The sequence below is a fragment of the Pseudophryne corroboree genome, chromosome 7 (genome assembly GCF_028390025.1).
Source record: "Pseudophryne corroboree isolate aPseCor3 chromosome 7, aPseCor3.hap2, whole genome shotgun sequence".
In the NCBI taxonomy this organism is placed as follows: Eukaryota; Metazoa; Chordata; class Amphibia; order Anura; family Myobatrachidae; genus Pseudophryne; species Pseudophryne corroboree.
Genome location: NC_086450.1, coordinates 103,632,188 through 103,650,592, shown reverse-complemented (window position 1 = coordinate 103,650,592; position 18,405 = coordinate 103,632,188). Strand labels below are relative to the sequence as shown.

General features: G+C 43.6%; 1 protein-coding gene across 1 annotated transcript in view; it reads left to right on the top strand.

The window, feature by feature from the left end:
* Positions 1–18,405, top strand: part of UBR3 (ubiquitin protein ligase E3 component n-recognin 3) — a 406,648-nt gene that overhangs the window by 165,391 nt on the left and 222,852 nt on the right. Inside the window, exons 19-23 of the mRNA XM_063933505.1 lie at positions 739–835; positions 8,224–8,365; positions 10,663–10,767; positions 11,468–11,638; positions 15,959–16,422. Of these exons, the coding sequence (XP_063789575.1) occupies positions 739–835; positions 8,224–8,365; positions 10,663–10,767; positions 11,468–11,638; positions 15,959–16,422 (979 nt within the window). The remainder of the gene's footprint in view (positions 1–738; positions 836–8,223; positions 8,366–10,662; positions 10,768–11,467; positions 11,639–15,958; positions 16,423–18,405) is intronic.

Below are 18,405 nucleotides of genomic sequence, written 5' to 3'. Positions count from 1 at the left end.
ATGTAGTGCCAGTGTTATCAGCCTATCAAGATACACAGTAATACACATATAATTGTGCAGTTCTCTATTGGATATCATAGACTGTATCCGGATGATAGATAGACAGTGTTAGACAGTCAATAGATAGACACCATATGTTAGACAGACATTGGTCGACAGGGTCCAAAGGTCGACCTAAATAAGGTAGATAGTACAACAGGTTGACATGGTCAAAAGGTCGACATGAAAATGGTCGACATAAAAAAAGTAGACACCGTATTTTGTTTTTTTATTTTACATGTTTTTGGACTATGTCATACCTTCTCTATCCATGTCGGCATAGAGTTGGTTATAAACCTTGTGGCGAGCCACCAAGCCCCAAGCGTGGCGAGCGATGCCTTTCTACAATTAGGGGTCCCAGATGACAAAACTGCCTATACAAACCACAAAAATGCCAAAAAAAGGTGTCTACCTTTTTGTGTGTCGACCATTTCATGTCGACCTTTTGTACTGTCTACCTTTTCCATGTCAACCTTTTGACCCTATCGACCTAATGTCTAACATGTGGTGTCTATCTATTGACTAACTAGACACCGTCTATCATCCCACACCCATCATAGACATTTACACTAAAACCTCTTGTGTCAGTGATGGAACAAATGGAAGACTGTTGGGAGATGACAGAAGTGATGCCAGTTACATATTCCTTTAGTTACAGTTAGCTGTAAATGTAAATCCATGTTTTTTGTCCACATGAAGGTGAGGTCTGGGACCAAGAATTCGACCCTGTGATGGTTATTCTTCGCACTGTTTACCGCAGAGACGTTCAGTCTGCAATGGACCGATACACAGCATTGTGAGTGTTAGATACTTTGCTGACCCGCTAAATATAAGTAATATTACAGTACCACTGTTATGTTATGTTATGTCATGTCCAGGAATGTAGCCGTACAAATCTTTTATGTATTAAAACAGGGCTTAGGCATCTTGTGTCTTCACTGCTGCTACTGTACTACATGTCCCAGCAGGCTGATTTGTATTCCCACAATACATGTAGAATTGCATGTTCTGTATCTGATTTTGAATATAAACATTAAGGCGCTTTATGGCCATTTATTGTTTCCAGGTTCAGACTAAAAAAGATGATCACTCTACAACGTTGTATTTTTGTAGATGTGCTTATTTGCAGTTATCTTACTTTATGTTACAATCACTGTGCAGTTTGAGTGATTTGCTATGTATGTATCCATTGTTTGTTTAACTTTTTCTTTTATATACACTGGTAACAAGTTATAATTATTGCTTTTTACATATTTTATTATTATTACTACTATTATTATTATTATTATTATTATTATTTTACCCAATATGAGAAGAGGGCATTGCTTGGCAAATGTGTTCCTGCGATTTAGCTGACATTCGAGGATTTTGTTTCCATTCGTCTTGTAGTGTTTTAGGAATGAGCCGTCAGAATGAATGATGCATTGCCTTGCAGCGTGAGCAAATATTGCTTAACCTTTATTCCAGAGCAATTTATTTGCTAATTGGATGCTGCATTTCCCTGAAGTCCTGCTAAAAAGAGGCTTAAAGTAACCTTGTCCTTCTTTCCTCAAGGAAGGATTTTTTTTTTCCATGGAGAAGTCTAGTACTTGTTATATTTGTGAAGTCAGCCTGATTACTGTGGTATGCAATTAGCTGTTTTATAGTCAAACTTTTCGAGTACCTTTTTTGGATACACATAAACCACTTTATCAACAGCAAGCAATCCTTATTCACTTAATACAGAAGGGTCTGATATTGACTGTTGTTGTTTCATCAGTACCCGCTGAAGGAGTCGGAAGGTAAAGGGGGGTACTCATCACGGAGCGATCGCTGCTTAAAATCTAATCAATCTGACTAGATTGCTTAGATTTTAAGCACGATCGTTCCGTGTGTACCCCCCACAGCGATAGCGATGCGCAGCCCCGCGCATCGCTATCGCTGGTGCTAGATTGGCCTGCATGCAGGCCAATCTAGCAGGTCACTCATTCCGCACGCTCAGCACACATCGCGCTGTGCTGAACGGCGGGAGAGATGTGTGCTGAGCGGTTCGCTCAGCACACATCTCTCCCACATCGGCCAGTGAGTACTGGCCTTAAGGGTGAACGTGGTTGACAGATTTAAAAATCCGTTATGTTTTTTTTCTTTTTTACATAAGGTATCTGCAGAATGTCTCTCCAGATTTGAGTGTTTTGTGTGTACTTTTGTTTGTTTGTTATTTAAACAAGATGGCATGACTAATATGCAAACAAAATACTTATTTTGAAATTTAAATGCGTCCAATTCCTAAAATATTTTTTTGTAAAAATAAAATAAAAAATCAATCATCCGTTTGCAGTCGGTGTTCCACAGTTGAATAGAGGAAAAGTCTCCAAGCTCTGTAGCTTTCTCACACTACATAGGCGATGTCTTTTCAATGAAAAACCGAAAGGATTATTTAAAACTCTTTTTTCTCTGACGTCCTAGTGGATGCTGGGAACTCCGAAAGGACCATGGGGAATAGCGGCTCCGCAGGAGACTGGGCACAACTAAAGAAAGCTTTTAGGTCACCTGGTGTGCACTGGCTCCTCCCACTATGACCCTCCTCCAAGCCTCAGTTAGATTTTGTGCCCGGCCGAGGTTGGATGCAAACTAGGGGCTCTCCTGAGCTTCTAAAAAGAAAGTATATAATTAGGTTTTTTATTTTACAGTGAGACCTCCTGGCAACAGGCTCACTGCAGCGAGGGACTAAGGGGAGAAGAAGCGAACCTACCTGCTTGCAGCTAGCTTGGGCTTCTTAGGCTACTGGACACCATTAGCTCCAGAGGGATCGACCGCATGGAACTGGCCTTGGTGTTCGGTCCCGGAGCCGCGCCGCCGTCCCCCTTACAGAGCCAGAAGCAAGAAGAGGTCCGGAAAATCGGCGGCAGAAGACATCAGTCTTCACCAAGGTAGCGCACAGCACTGCAGCTGTGCGCCATTGCTCCTCATACACACTTCACACTCCGGTCACTGAGGGTGCAGGGCGCTAGGGGGGGGGGCGCCCTGAGCAGCAATAAAAACACCTTGGCTGGCAAAAATATCACAATATATAGCCCCAGAGGCTATATATGTGATAATTACCCCTACCAGAATCCATAAAAAAGCGGGAGAAAAGTCCGCAAAAAAGGGGCGGAGCTATCTCCTTCAGCACACTGGCACCATTTCTCCCTCACAGCTCCGCTGGAAGGAAGCTCCCTGGCTCTCCCCTGCAGTCTACACTACAGAAAAGGGTAAAAAAGAGAGGGGGGGCACTAAATTTAGGCGCAGTATATATAACAGCAGCTATAGGGGACATAATTCAGTTAGTCCCTGCATTATATAGCGCTCTGGTTTGTGCTGGCATACTCTCACTCTGTCTCCCCAAAGGGCTTTTGTGGGTCCTGTCCTCTGTTAGAGCATTCCCTGTGTGTGTGCGGTGTGTCGGTACGGCTGTGTCGACATGTTTGATGAGGATAATGATGTGGAGGCGGAGCAGATGCCTATAGAAGGGATGTCACCCCCTGCGGGGCAGACACCTGAGTGGATGGACTTATGGAAGGAATTGCGTGCACGTGTCGACTCCTTACACAAAAAATTTGACGACATGCCAAATGCGGGACAGCCGGCTTCTCAGCTCGTGCCTGTCCAGGCGTCTCAAAGGCCATCGGGGGCTCTAAAACGCCCGCTACCTCAGATGGCAGACGCAGATGTCGACACGGATACTGACACCAGTGTCGACGACGATGAGTCTAGTCTAATGTCCACTAAGGCCATTCGTTGCATGATTGAAGCAATGAAAGAGGTGTTACAAATTTCTGATATAAACCCAGGTACCACTAAAAAGGGTATTATGTTTGGGGAGAAAAAACTACCCGTAGTTTTTCCCCCATCAGAAGAATTAAATGAAGTGTGTGAAGAAGCGTGGGCTTTCCCTGATAAAAGATTGGTAATCTCTAAGAAGTTACTAATGGCGTTCCCTTTCCCGCCAGAGGATAGGTCACGTTGGGAGACACCGCCTAGGGTGGATAAAGCGCTCACACGTTTGTCTAGGTGGCACTACCGTCTCCGGATACGGCCGCCCTCAAGGAACCTGCTGATAGAAAGCAGGAGGCGATCCTGAAGTCTGTATATACACGCTCAGGCATTATACTTAGACCAGCTATTGCGTCAGCATGGATGTGCAGTGCTGCCGCTGCGTGGTCAGATTCCCTGTCAGAAAATATTGACACCCTAGACAGGGACACTATTCTGCTAACCATAGAGCATATAAAAGACCCAGTCTTATACATGAGAGATGCACAGAAGGAGATCTGCCGGCTGGCATCTAAAATAAGTGCATTGTCCATTTCTGCTAGGAGAGGCTTATGGACTCGCCAGTGGACAGGGGATGCAGATTCAAAAAGGCACATGGAAGTTTTGCCTTATAAGGGTGAGGAGTTATTTGGGGATGGTCTCCCGGACCTAGTTTCCACAGCAACTGCTGGGAAGTCAGCATTTTTACCCCATGTTCCCTCACAGCCTAAAAAGGCGCCGTTTTATCAGGTACAGTCCTTTCGGACTCAGAAAAACAGGGGTGGAAAAGGCGGGTCCTTTCTGTCCAGAGGCAGAGGTAGGGGAAAAAGGCTGCAACAAACAGCAGGTTCCCAGGAGCAAAAGTCCTCCCCCGCTTCTTCCAAGTCCGCCGCATGACGGTGGGGCTCCACAGGCGGAGCCAGGTACGGTGGGGGGCCGCCTCAAAAATGTCAGCGATCAGTGGGCTCGCTCACAGGTGGATCCCTGGATCCTGCAAATAGTATCTCAAGGGTACAAACTGGAATTCGAGGCGTCTCCACCCCACCGGTTCCTAAAATCTGCCTTGCCGATTACTCCTTCAGACAGGGAGGCTGTGCTAGCGGCAATTCACAAGCTGTATTCCCAGCAGGTGATAATCAAGGTGCCCCTACTTCAACAAGGACGGGGTTACTATTCCACACTGTTTGTGGTACCGAAACCGGACGGTTCGGTGAGACCCATTTTAAATTTGAAATCCTTGAACACATACATAAAAAAATTCGCTCAGAGCGGTTATTGCAAGCCTGGACGAGGGGGATTACATGGTATCCCTGGACATCAAGGATGCTTACCTGCATGTCCCCATTTACTATCCTCACCAGGAGTACCTCAGATTTGTGGTACAGGATAGCCATTACCAATTCCAGACGCTGCCGTTTGGACTCTCCACGGCACCGAGGGTGTTTACCAAGGTAATGGCGGAAATTATGATACTCCTTCGAAGAAAGGGAGTTTTAATTATCCCGTACTTGGACGATCTCCTAATAAAGGCGAGGTCCAAGGAGCAGTTGTTGGTGGGAGTAGCACTATCTCAGGAGGTGCTACACCAGCACGGTTGGATTCTGAATATTCCAAAATCACAGCTGGTTCCGACGACACGTCTACTGTTCCTGGGTATGATTCTGGATACAGTCCAGAAAAAAGTGTTTCTCCCGGAGGAGAAAGCCAAGGAGCTGTCATCTCTAGTCAGAGACCTCCTGAAACCAAAACAGGTATCGGTGCATCACTGCACGCGGGTCCTGGGAAGGATGGTGGCTTCTTATGAAGCAATTCCTTTCGGCAGGTTCCATGCCAGAATCTTTCAGTGGGACCTGTTGGACTAATGGTCCGGATCGCATCTTCAGATGCATCGCCTAATAACCCTGTCTCCAAGAACCAGGGTGTCTCTGCTGTGGTGGCTGCAGAGTGCTCATCTTCTAGAGGGCCGCAGATTCGGCATACAGGACTGGGTCCTGGTGACCACGGATGCCAGCCTTCGAGGCTGGGGGGCAGTCACACAGGGAAGAAACTTCCAAGGACTATGGTCGAGTCAGGAGACTTCCCTACACATAAATATTCTGGAACTAAGGGCCATTTACAATGCCCCAAGTCAGGCAAAATCCCTGCTTCTACACCAGCCGGTACTGATCCAGTCAGACAACATCACGGCAGTCGCCCATGTAAATCGACAGGGCGGCACAAGAAGCAGGATGGCAATGGCAGAAGCCACAAGGATTCTCCGATGGGCGGAAAATCACGTACTAGCACTGTCAGCAGTGTTCATTCCGGGAGTGGACAACTGGGAAGCAGACTTTCTCAGCAGGCACGACCTCCACCCGGGAGAGTGGGGACTTCATCCAGAAGTCTTCACGCTGATTGTAAATCGATGGAAATGGCCACAGGTGGACATGATGGCGTCCCGCCTAAACAAAAAACTAGAGAGATATTGCACCAGGTCAAGGGACCCTCAGGCGATAGCTGTGGACGCTCTAGTGACACCGTGGGTGTACCAGTCAGTTTATGTGTTCCCTCCTCTGCCTCTCATACCAAGGGTACTGAGAATAATAAGAAAACGAGGAGTAAGAACAATACTCGTGGTTCCGGATTGGCCAAGACGAGCGTGGTACCCGGAACTTCAAGAGATGATCTCAGAGGACCCATGGCCTCTGCCGCTCAGACAGGACCTGCTGCAGCAGGGGCCCTGTCTGTTCCAAGACTTACCGCGGCTGCGTTTGACGGCATGGCGGTTGAACGCCGGATCCTGAAGGAAAAGGGCATTCCGGAGGAAGTCATTCCTGCGCTGATTAAAGCCAGGAAAGATGTAACTGCAAAGCATTATCACCGCATATGGCGGAAATATGTTGCTTGGTGTGAGGCCAAAAAGGCCCCAACAGAGGAATTTCAACTAGGTCGATTTCTGCATTTCCTACAAGCAGGAGTGACTATGGGCCTGAAATTAGGCTCCATTAAGGTACAGATCTCGGCTCTGTCGATTTTCTTCCAGAAAGAACTAGCTTCACTACCTGAAGTTCAGACGTTTGTGAAAGGAGTGCTGCATATTCAGCCCCCGTTTGTGCCTCCAGTGGCACCTTGGGATCTCAACGTGGTGTTGAGTTTCTTAAAATCACATTGGTTTGAGCCACTTAAAACCGTGGATCTAAAATATCTCACGTGGAAAGTGGTCATGTTATTGGCCTTGGCTTCAGCCAGGCGTGTGTCAGAATTGGCAGCTTTGTCATGTAAAAGCCCTTATCTGATTTTCCATATGGATAGGGCGGAATTGAGGACTCGTCCCCAGTTTCTCCCTAAGGTGGTATCAGCTTTTCACTTGAACCAACCTATTGTGGTGCCTGCGGCTACTAGGAACTTGGAGGATTCCAAGTTACTGGACGTAGTCAGGTCCTTGAAAATTTATGTTTCCAGGACGGCTAGAGTCAGGAAAACTGACTCGCTATTTATCCTGTATGCACCCAACAAACTGGGTGCTCCTGCTTCTAAGCAGACTATTGCTCGCTGGATTTGTAGCACAATTCAGCTGGCGCATTCTGCGGCTGGACTGCCGCATCCTAAATCAGTAAAAGCCCATTCCACAAGGAAGGTGGGCTCATCTTGGGCGGCTGCCCGAGGGGTCTCGGCTTTACAACTTTGCCGAGCTGCTACTTGGTCAGGGGCAAACACGTTTGCAAAATTCTACAAATTTGATACCCTGGCTGAGGAGGACCTTGAGTTCTCTCATTCGGTGCTGCAGAGTCATCCGCACTCTCCCGCCCGTTTGGGAGCTTTGGTATAATCCCCATGGTCCTTTCGGAGTTCCCAGCATCCACTAGGACGTCAGAGAAAATAAGATTTTACTCACCGGTAAATCTATTTCTCGTAGTCCGTAGTGGATGCTGGGCGCCCATCCCAAGTGCGGATTGTCTGCAATACTTGTACATAGTTATTGCTAACTAAAGGGTTATTGTTGAGCCATCTGTTGAGAGGCTCAGTTGTTTTCATACTGTTAAACTGGGTATAGTATCACAAGTTATACGGTGTGATTGGTGTGGCTGGTATGAGTCTTACCCGGGATTCAAAATCCTTCCTTATTATGTCAGCTCGTCCGGGCACAGTGTCCTAACTGAGGCTTGGAGGAGGGTCATAGTGGGAGGAGCCAGTGCACACCAGGTGACCTAAAAGCTTTCTTTAGTTGTGCCCAGTCTCCTGCGGAGCCGCTATTCCCCATGGTCCTTTCGGAGTTCCCAGCATCCACTACGGACTACGAGAAATAGATTTACCGGTGAGTAAAATCTTATTTTTCTTTTGACCCTTGATATAAATATTACTTAAAAATAAAATAGCTTTGTTTTAAAGAAATTGCATCTTTCTGAAATGTTTGTGTTTTTCATGTGTCCATAGTTTAAAGCAGATTGGCCAGTGTCCTGGGAACCCATGGCCGCCGTATAAGAAGAGAACCCCACTACATCCCAGCTATAAAGGCCTTATAAGACTCTTACACTGCAAAACTTTACACATTGTGCTTTTCACTCTGCTCTACAAGGTACCTACTAGAGAATGACATTTTCAGGCACTGCAGGAGAGTATAGTTTGTTGCAAGCAGTCCCGTTATTTGTACAAGTGCAGTGATTGCAATCTCCTGGGTTCTGTCTGTCCCCTGTGCTAGACAAAGGGCATTTGGATAACTTCTTTTGTCTTCTAAATAGTCATTATTTCAAATAACAATACAATTCCAAATGGACTTACCCCGAGCCTGGTCCTTCGCATCTCTTTTGCTCCATGTATTCGTCATGGTCACTGCTGCCTACAATTCATTAAGCTGCTGGGCATGTGTTTATATTTACAGTTTTCCAGTTTAACTTGCATTTTGAGTATTGTGAAGAGCCAGTTAAATGGAGACAGTACCAGCTCTAAGGTTTCAGCATTTTCTTCTTGACCCCAAATAAAACAAGATATTCCAATTATCTTTAAATAAGAAAGTCTTTTAGTTACAATCAGGTAACAGAGAACAACAAGTGACAAAGTTGCTAAGACATGGTATAACTTATACCCCTTTCAGACATCAGACCTTGGAAATTGCCAGGTCTAGCACGCCTGCACATTTCCGAGGCTCAGCTCCGTGACCCAGGTCGGGAGCAGGGTTGCAAACCCAGGGCTTAGTCCCGGGTCATTTGTGTTCAAATGATAAACGATAACGCAACCGTACAAGATTTTATGGTCTAGTTCTGTTAGTACTTTTTATTCTCTCTACTTTGGAATTGTCAAGGTGTCTCCAGTTGTCTTACAAATATCTATTTTAAGATGTGTCCTTCACTAAATCCTCCAGGAAACAAAAATACATCCCTGTTGTTTTCAACATATTGCTGACACTCATTTTATTTAATGATGTCAGAATATATTGTAGCTTTATTAGGATATCCAATCTCGCTTGAAAAATGGGCTTTTATCACGATTCGCAAAAACTAACCTATACAATAATTGTTGCCCGGCAATAATTCTCTATAGGTTTTATCGCAAATTTCTTTTCACTATCTCTGAGCAGGTGAAAAGTTTGGGAAAATGCCTATTTTATGGTAAAAAGGGTTGGCATTTGCTTCAGAACACCCCCGAATGACTAATTAGGCACTTAGAAGTTTTTCATTATTTATAATTGGCCAATAATGACATGTAATTTTGGGGGTAAAAAAAAAAAAGCAAAATGATGGATATTGGGGTACCAGGTATGGGACAGCTATATTGGGGTATTTTATGAAAGGCACAATACTTTTTAGGCGTGCAGGTGAGAGTAATCTATTTTTAAAAAAAAAATTGGATTTTTTTTTTTTTTTTTTTTTTTTTTAGTGTCTTAATACATACCGATACCCATTTTTATGTACCCCTGATTTAATATGAGCACTTATTTTTCTGAAAAATACTTGTTTTCTATAATTGAAATTAGAAAAATGCATATACCAGCCATTTGACCCAAACTAGGTATCCCAAATACTTTTTTTTTTTATGACCACTAATACACTTCTATACTGTTATCCTATATTATTTTGACTTTTTTAGGGTTACGAGCAGATTTCACAATTTTTTTTTCACTTACACTTTTTTCTCTGGTTTTACCGGCAAGAATTTCCCTGTTTTGGCACATTTTCAATTAGATACTGTAGGTCGAAAAACGTGGGCGCATATACTTGCGAAAACTGCACTTTTCTCGTGCTAGCTGCAATAAAACTCAATAGTGGTAAATTACCGCATTTTCACGGCTAATTGGATATCCCCCTTAAACTAAAAAGCTTTCTCAATAGCTAACACCCAGTGTACAGTGTGTGAAAGGTACTTAATGGACAGCCTATAACATACCTAACTATGGCTGCAGTTCATTAGCCAAAGGATAGTGTCTTAAGGTACGTGCACATTAGACGATGTCGCTCTGTGAGCGACGTTGTCTAATGTTTCCCCTCCCGGGCCGGTCGGCGGCCGACCGTACACACTGAGCGATATGACCGCTATGACCGCTCATATCGCTCAGTGACGTCACGTCTCCGCCAGCCCTGCATGCAGGTCGTGGACGACAGTCCAGATCCTGCATGCATGCACTGGCAACAGTGACGATCGTTGCCGACCCGCGGGGCCGCGCATCAGTCGTCGCTGGCGGCATACACACTTGTCGATAAAATGAGCAACATCGCTCAGGAAGGGGGAAAATGAGCGACGTTGCTCATTTTATCGGCAAGTGTGTATGGGCCTTTTAGTTGTAACTGCTCTTGAAATCATAATGCTGAAGAGGTGATAACCAGGGTACAGTATCAGCAGTGTTTGGTGTATTGATGGTATAATATTAATTGCTTTCAGATTTTGATGGATCATCAGAATATGTCAGAACACGTCCTCTGCATGGTTCTGTATCTGATAGAGCTGGGCTTGGAGAAGTCACCAGACGAAGAGCTTTGTGACGAGGTATACATGACCTGTATTATTTTGCTGTTTCAGAAAGGCAAGGAGGGAGCAATTTGGTTTATATGCAAAATAGCTTACCTTAAATAGTGTTCCTTGTAGGATTAATATGGGGCAGGGCGCTGGACTCCGGGGGCATATTGGCGCGCGTGGCCGAAACGGGGGGGATGTAAATTAGGGGGCATGGCCACGCTAACATCATTTTAGTGGGCGGTGCGGCTCACAGACGTTGCTATATGGGGCGTCTGTGGCCGTCGATGTCACTGTTAGGGAAGTGCCCAGCACCTCCGTCGGTGCTGGGCTATCCCCAGCTCTCTCCCATAGCGTGAATGGATGCCGTGCGGCATCTTTACACGCTGGGAGGGCAGGAAGCGGGCGGCTATTCTAGCAGGACGCCGCAGAAGGGGCATGGCGGATTTTGTCTTAAAAAATCGGGCAGGGCGCGGCGCCCTGCTAAAACAGCCTAGAGTGAACACTATTAAAGTAAGCGTTCCTGTACTCCATGTGCCATATTACGCATTCTGTACAGGAACTTTAGCTTCCGTGATGTTTATATTCCAGGCAGGCTAGCTTATTTTCGTTACCGTTGAATAAACAACAGGTATTCTTAAATTTGTACATTTGATATCATTGCATCTATACAGCAGATAATATCTGACAATAAATTATAACTTCTAAATATGTTTCATGGGTTATCTTTCAGGATACCGCAGGGCAGGATCGTTGCCATGACAGCTGGTTTCCCGGCAGCAATTTGCTGTACAATATGCGTCATGTTATTAACTACGTAAGAGTACGCGTCCCAGATACTGCTCCAGAGGTGCGGAGAGAACCGCCAGCCACTACCAGCTCCGACGGGAACTCATCCACACATGTAAGTTGTCTCTTGTGATAGTGCTGCATCAACACACTGTCCTATTGTTCCCGTTCTGGTGTGTTGTGTTACATATTACAGGTTGAGTGTCCCATATCCAAAATGCTTGGGAGCAGAAGAATTTTGGGTATCTGATTTTTTCCGTGTACGTGTTGTAATAGATACGGCCAAAGTCTAAGCACAGAATGCATTTGTTACATATACACATAGCATGAAGGTCATTTCATACAATATTTGTAATAATTTTGTGCATTAAACAAAGTTTGTGTACATTAAACCATCAGAAAGCAAAGGTCACTATCCCAGTCACGCTCAGAAAATTCTGTATTTCAGAGATTTGGATATGGGAGACTGTCTGTAATCAGAAACACACGTGCCCAGATATATTAGGACACTGGGTAAATGTTACCTGTTCAGTGTTCTGAAAGCGATTTACAGTGTTCCCTTTTATACCACCCAACGGATTAATTCTGTTAAACAATTGGCATTAAAATGGATTCAGTTACAGGGGACTCTTTATCGAATGCTGCCTTAGGAGTCTGTTCAGGAAGCAGTGAAAAGTGTGGAGAAGTTGACAATGGCAACCAATCAGCATTGGAGTAACATTTAGAATTTGCATACTATACAATTGTACAGAGCAGCTGATTGGTTGCCATGGGCGACTCCTCCACCAGCTCACTTCTCCACTCTTTTCACTGCTTCATGAATAGACCCCAAAGTGTAGTGACTGCTATTGTAGCCTGTGTTCCTAGATAGTAATGTAAATTGGAGTGGTGACACTGCACTACAGACTGAGCTCCATGTCAAAGGAAATGGCCTGCAGTACTATTCACATAGAAAGAAGTAAAAACATGGCAGTTTGCTTGTTAACCTTAGTAACTCAGGTAATGGGACAGACATTAGCCAAAATATGGCAGCAACTACTGAGCATCTTACAAAGTAACCATCTGTTGGGACTACCAAAGAATGCTTAGTTCACAATCTGCTCCAACTTTATGAAATATGTTGTACTGTTTACTTCTACAAGCCAAATGTCATACTTTCTCATAAACCTCTATATGAAACTTTAATGCTACTCGTTGTCCATTTGCCAGAGCTCCAGGCGATCATCCTTACTCCAGAGAGAGGTAGATGTGTGTGATACTCGGTGGCTGGTTTGTAATATATCAGGAGTTAGAAACTTGACGTTGCATGGTGAATTCCCCTAACACCTCATTGTAATAACTGCTTATTCTGAGTTATCTCACTTGGTCAGTGATATTGATTGTGAATAACCTATTCTGTTAGCCGTTATAAGCACTAGCTCCCATACACTTATAAATATGGATAACAAAACTTAATTGTGTGTTTATTTATATAACACACAGTGCGGTTGAATGAGAGCGCTGTGACTCCGTAGAGGCAGTTCAATTTCGGCTATTTCTTTTGGGCACCCAACAGTTCAGTTCGGACGCGAATAGGCGCGGGTGGGGTCAGAGACATTTCAGCTTGCCGCCTCCTGAGCTGGTGAGCTGAAATGTGCAAAAAATCGGCTGTTTGGTTGCACATACAGCACTTTGCGTGTCTTGCCCATTAGTTGAAATGAGCTATGCGACTAAACCTGGTCAGTTTGGGTACAACGTGGGCAGAAACAATCCCCAGACATTTGAATAGCTTCCCGCGAACTCCTGTCACTTTAGACGGGAGATGGGGCGTGAAAAAACAATTGAATCTCCCCCAGTGTATTAGAAACCTGGTCAGACACTGGTCAGTTATTTTCCATCCATTTTCAAAGCAACACAAAAATGGCACTGTGTTGTGTGGCTTCATGCGTAAAGCGATTGACATGGTATTTTCAAAGCAATTGTATACGTACATGTGATCAGCTTCACAGCCTGTAGATTTCTCTGTGACCACAGTGGTGTGGCACAGGTGTGTAAATGAGTGAGCGGTGAGGAACAGGTGTGTAAATGATTGAGTGGGGAAGGCACATGTGTGTAAATAAGGGATTGCTGAGGTGGATATCTTTATGTATGCCTCTGCTGCACTTTTCTAGTCCCTTAAACTTCTCTATCTGATCATTAGCTATGGTAGTATCATTATGGTGGTGCGTAAGATGAGATCTGAGCATTTGCATCTGCACCTGCTACGTTCTCGCGGTTACGGATTACACAGGGATGTTTCAGGGAAAGGTAATGGCATGCAAGTGAAGGCATTTAGCATTGCAGAGGAAACCTCTTATCTAATACAATCTAAATTGTATATATTGAAATGGCAACGTGGGGGTGGGGATTTTTTTTTCTTGTTTTGTTTGGGCCGTTACCATTTTCTAAAAGTATTTGGTGGACCAAAATACATGGCTATAATAAGGAGAAGTTAAGAAGTGTTAATTTCTCCAATGGCAAGTAGAACTTTGTGAAGCAGAGATATGCTTAGTAAGCCAGTGTGTGAGGGAAAATCCAATACTGGCTCCTTTGTCACTATGGATTAGATTTTGGTGACATGGACAACTGGAGATAAATGACTAGATTGTAATCTCTATTGGTCAGTGCAGTGGTGCCAGGAATGTACGGGGAGGTGTGTGAGATGGTATACACTATGCAAAAGCTAGTAAAACAAGAATTTGAGGTTTTGATGGAGCATTAGCCTCATGTCACCTTCTACTGTCTGCTCTTCCTAACCTCCAGCCGTCGCACCAATTTTAACTCTTAAGGGGCATATACACCAGAAGATTTTGCCTCAATAAAGATAAAGATTTCCCTTGTAATGTCCCCTGCAGCAGAATGAACGCTAAAAAGAATACACACACTGAACGATATAGTGAAAGTTAGCATTCAGTGACATCACCCCTCCATTCCTGAACATGCAATCATGAAAGATATAGGGGTATATTCAATTGATGTCGGATCCTTTTTGAAGGAAAGGATCCGATATTTCAGTATTCAATTCACGGCCAAATCCTGTCGGATTTGGCCGTTCCTGACAGCGCCAATCCAATTGACATTGTGAGAAATGGGGCTAAAACCTGTAGGATTTAGACGCGAATCCGACAGAACACGTGGATCCTTGGCTAATCTGCCGATCCATGTGCTTTCCGACAAGTCAGATTGATAAACGGGAGCTTGATTGAATAAGTTGAATCTGGATTCGACCTTAAATTGTCGGAAACTCCCATTAATCCGACATGTCGGGAAATCTGACTTGAATTGATTACACCCCATAGCCTAAATTGGACATCATGTTCAGTTGATAAAGACAAATGATAAGGACCCACGGGAACGTGCATCATTATCTTTATAATGCATACACACTGGAAGCTGTGCACGTCTTTATCTTCATTGTGCATATCGTCCACTTTTATCTTCTCGTGTGTATGCGCCTTAAGTCAACACTTTTCCTTTAAAATATAATTTTGATTGCCCCATACAAAAACTCTTCTCATTTTTTTGGGGAAAGCAAATACATTTTGATGAATGGCATCGTGAGGGACTGCATGTGTGTTGGCTATAAATCATCCCGTGTGTGTTCTGTGCATGGCTTTGTATGCAAATTAAATATAATCATTGTGTGCCACATTTATTTCATTCTGCATCAGCCAAGCATAATTGCTAATCTTTATGCAATATATTCTGAACAGTTTATTGATGACCCTTTTCTTGTGCCCTTGTAACAAAGTGCTTAGGATTTGGTTAAGATGTAAAAATCAGCCACTATACTGTTTATTTGTCTATACATTTCTTTCACTTATTGCTGAACTATTAAAAGGACCCCCTCCCTCTTCAGTTAATGAACTTTCAAATAAAAGATCATTTTTTTTATGTTCTGGGAAACTTATTTGAATTCTATACCAGGCGCAGTTGGCTCATTTAGAACTAAACGTAATGTATTCATTCAGGGCTAAGCCCATATTCCTTTTGTACAATTGGGAAGGTGTATCAAACCTTAAAGGGACAGCTTGTAGCTATCATTTTATAGACTGTACTAGATAAATGATAACGAGAAGCTCATTGGTTGGTATGGCAACTTCTCCACTTGTCCCCCTTAGAAAGTCCCCCAAAGTTACTGAAGGTGCAGGTTACTCCTGGTCACACTACACGTCAAGCAGCAATGCCCAGTATTAATTTTTAATGTATGTGGTGGAGCTTGTACATGGAAATGTATAATTTGACCTCAGATAGCAAGAAAGAAACGTTACACCACAATGGATCGAACTTCCTCTTAGTGTACATCTAAAATTATGATCAACAAGAGTTACGTAACTGGCTAGACATTAGCTTTGGGGATAAGGTAATAGATTGCAGCACCTCATCATAATCTTGTGTTTCTACTCCCCATCTCCAGAATTCCAGCACAGCTCAAGTTTTCAGTTTGGTTGCTGAACGTCGCAAGAAGTTCCAGGAAATAATCAATCGCAACAATACCGAAGCAAGTCAAGTTGTACGGCCAAAAACGTCCGCCCTGAAGTGGACGGCGCCTGGTTCAACTCCTCAGCTAACCACTGTGATCTTAGAGGTGAAAGAGAGCATGTTGTCCCTGCTCATCAAACTTCACCAGAAGCTATCAGGGAAGTCCGACTCTTACTCCCCTCCCTGGTTGGAGGATCCCGAGTGTCTTGCCCAAGCAGATGCATCCAAGTACTCCCATGGAGATGGAGTGACTGCAGTAGAAAGAATCTTACTGAAAGCCGCAGCTCAGAGCCGCCTAAACAAACTTGGCATTGATGAAATATGCAGGAAAACCGCTCCTCCCGTTCCACCCAAAAAGTCTAGTCCTGCAGAAAAGAAAGCCCTGGACAAAGAGGAGAGGTAAGAGTAATTGCTGTTACAATGTTGTACGCAACTTGGAGGAACCCAGCTGCTAATATAAACATCTGCCCACTTTTACCCTGGAAAGGTCACTTATGTACATGTGATCAAAGTTGCTATTAGTACTAGTGATTACAAAAGGGAATACTATAATGTACCAGGGACAGTATTGTAATCCATTATTCTTCAGCACACTAGAAATTGTCAGACGAAAGCCGCAACATTTCCTCTATTTTTCTTTGCTATATTCATTTTTTTGTGCTTTATCACACACCACACTATTTCTAAACTAGTTTCTTTATCTGTCTTACTGTATTTCCACATACACACCTTCTGACAAAGGCTTATCTTCTATACTCAACCTATTTTGTTCTTCTATTCACTTTACAAGTCATTAAAACTGCATTGTGGTGAAATACATTTAGGTGCAGTGGGAGAATAAATTTCATGTTCAGGTTTGTTTCGTTTGAATGTGTTTCTTTGTTTCTTTTTAAAAAAAATTGTAAAGTATTAAGCGTTGAAGACCGTTGTATTCTGTATTAGCTTTTAGTCGCGTTACATCAAGGAATTAACACTTACTGCAATTGTGTGCTTCACTTATATTTGAATCCTAATATAATCAGTTAAATCAGTTCTGGAACTTTGACGTATCAACACATCAGAAATGTGTGAATGTGGATACCTAACATTTTCATTTATATGGCTGTACATATGGCATATCACTTTTGTGTGTCTGAAAACTCTTTTGAAGGTGCAAAATTAACCTAAAGTTTGCATTTTCCTACTGAAGTGCAACTAGGCAGTGCCAGGTGTTTCATATTAAGAGGTCAATCCAATTAACCGCTAGCTCATCACAACGCAAGTAAGTGTGGCTATATGGTACCGCCAGACTTGCAGATTTTTGATTTGGCCACCATTGCAGTTAATTGGATTGACCCCTGAAAGTATAGAACAAGACGTGATATTTGCTGGGTGAATACTGATTGACAGTTCCATGTACTTTCTGAGTGATACTGACTTTGTGTCTTGCTGTAATCTTGGTACACAAAATCGAATTTATGACCTGCACTGTAAAGGAAAGCCATCTTTCTCCATCTAACTCCTCACCATATATATTTTTTTATGCCCCAGTAGGAATCCTCTGGATTCTTTGGTGTAAGAAATATTAAGATCGGGTTTTTTGTCTGGTGTTTTAATACAAGTTATTGTCTGGTCTGACATTACCGATATTTCCGAACTGTGAAACAATAGCGCTTCCTAAGGCTTGTTGCTTGCACATGTGAAGCGAAGTGTCCACCAATTGCTTTTCTAGGTGCAAGCAGAGTTCTTGGTCTTTGGTAACGCCCACATAAAATCTGCAAAGATGGAATTGGGGGTGATCTGAAAAATGTGAATCGCGGAAACAATGTTGCTGCAGATTCCAGCCTACTACTACTAAAACCAGACCATTTATGTATTTCAGTTCTGTTTTCTCTCCTAAAATACTGCTTTGTTTAACAACATTTATGTCTTACATTATGAGTGATGGGACATAACGTCTCATAAGTAGAGGGACCAGGATTAGTTCCAGCAGGTATGATCAGCTGGAGAATTACAGTCTTTTTGTGGGTAATAATGCTACCTAACTAGTAAATTAACCCAAAATACACTGGATCACTTCAGTCTGTCCACTCTGCACTCCAGTCCCTCCCTGTAGTATTACCCTGTTCTCTGCGCAGGCAGTGATGCTTCTCTGGCTGCTCTACCCAGGCTGTCCCCCTGGTTCCCTCTGCACGTGACACATCTTAGGGCAGGGGTGGCCAACCAGTCAGAGACAAAGAGCCAAAAAATCTTGTTAGGTACATTAAAGAGCCGACATCAAGCAGAAGGCGAGTGTGCAAAAATGGGGTGTGACCTTGTGCCTGCTAGGCCACACCCCTGGTATAAAAGACAAAGAAAATGCCAGATCCACATAAAATACATTTTAAAGCCAGAATCAACATA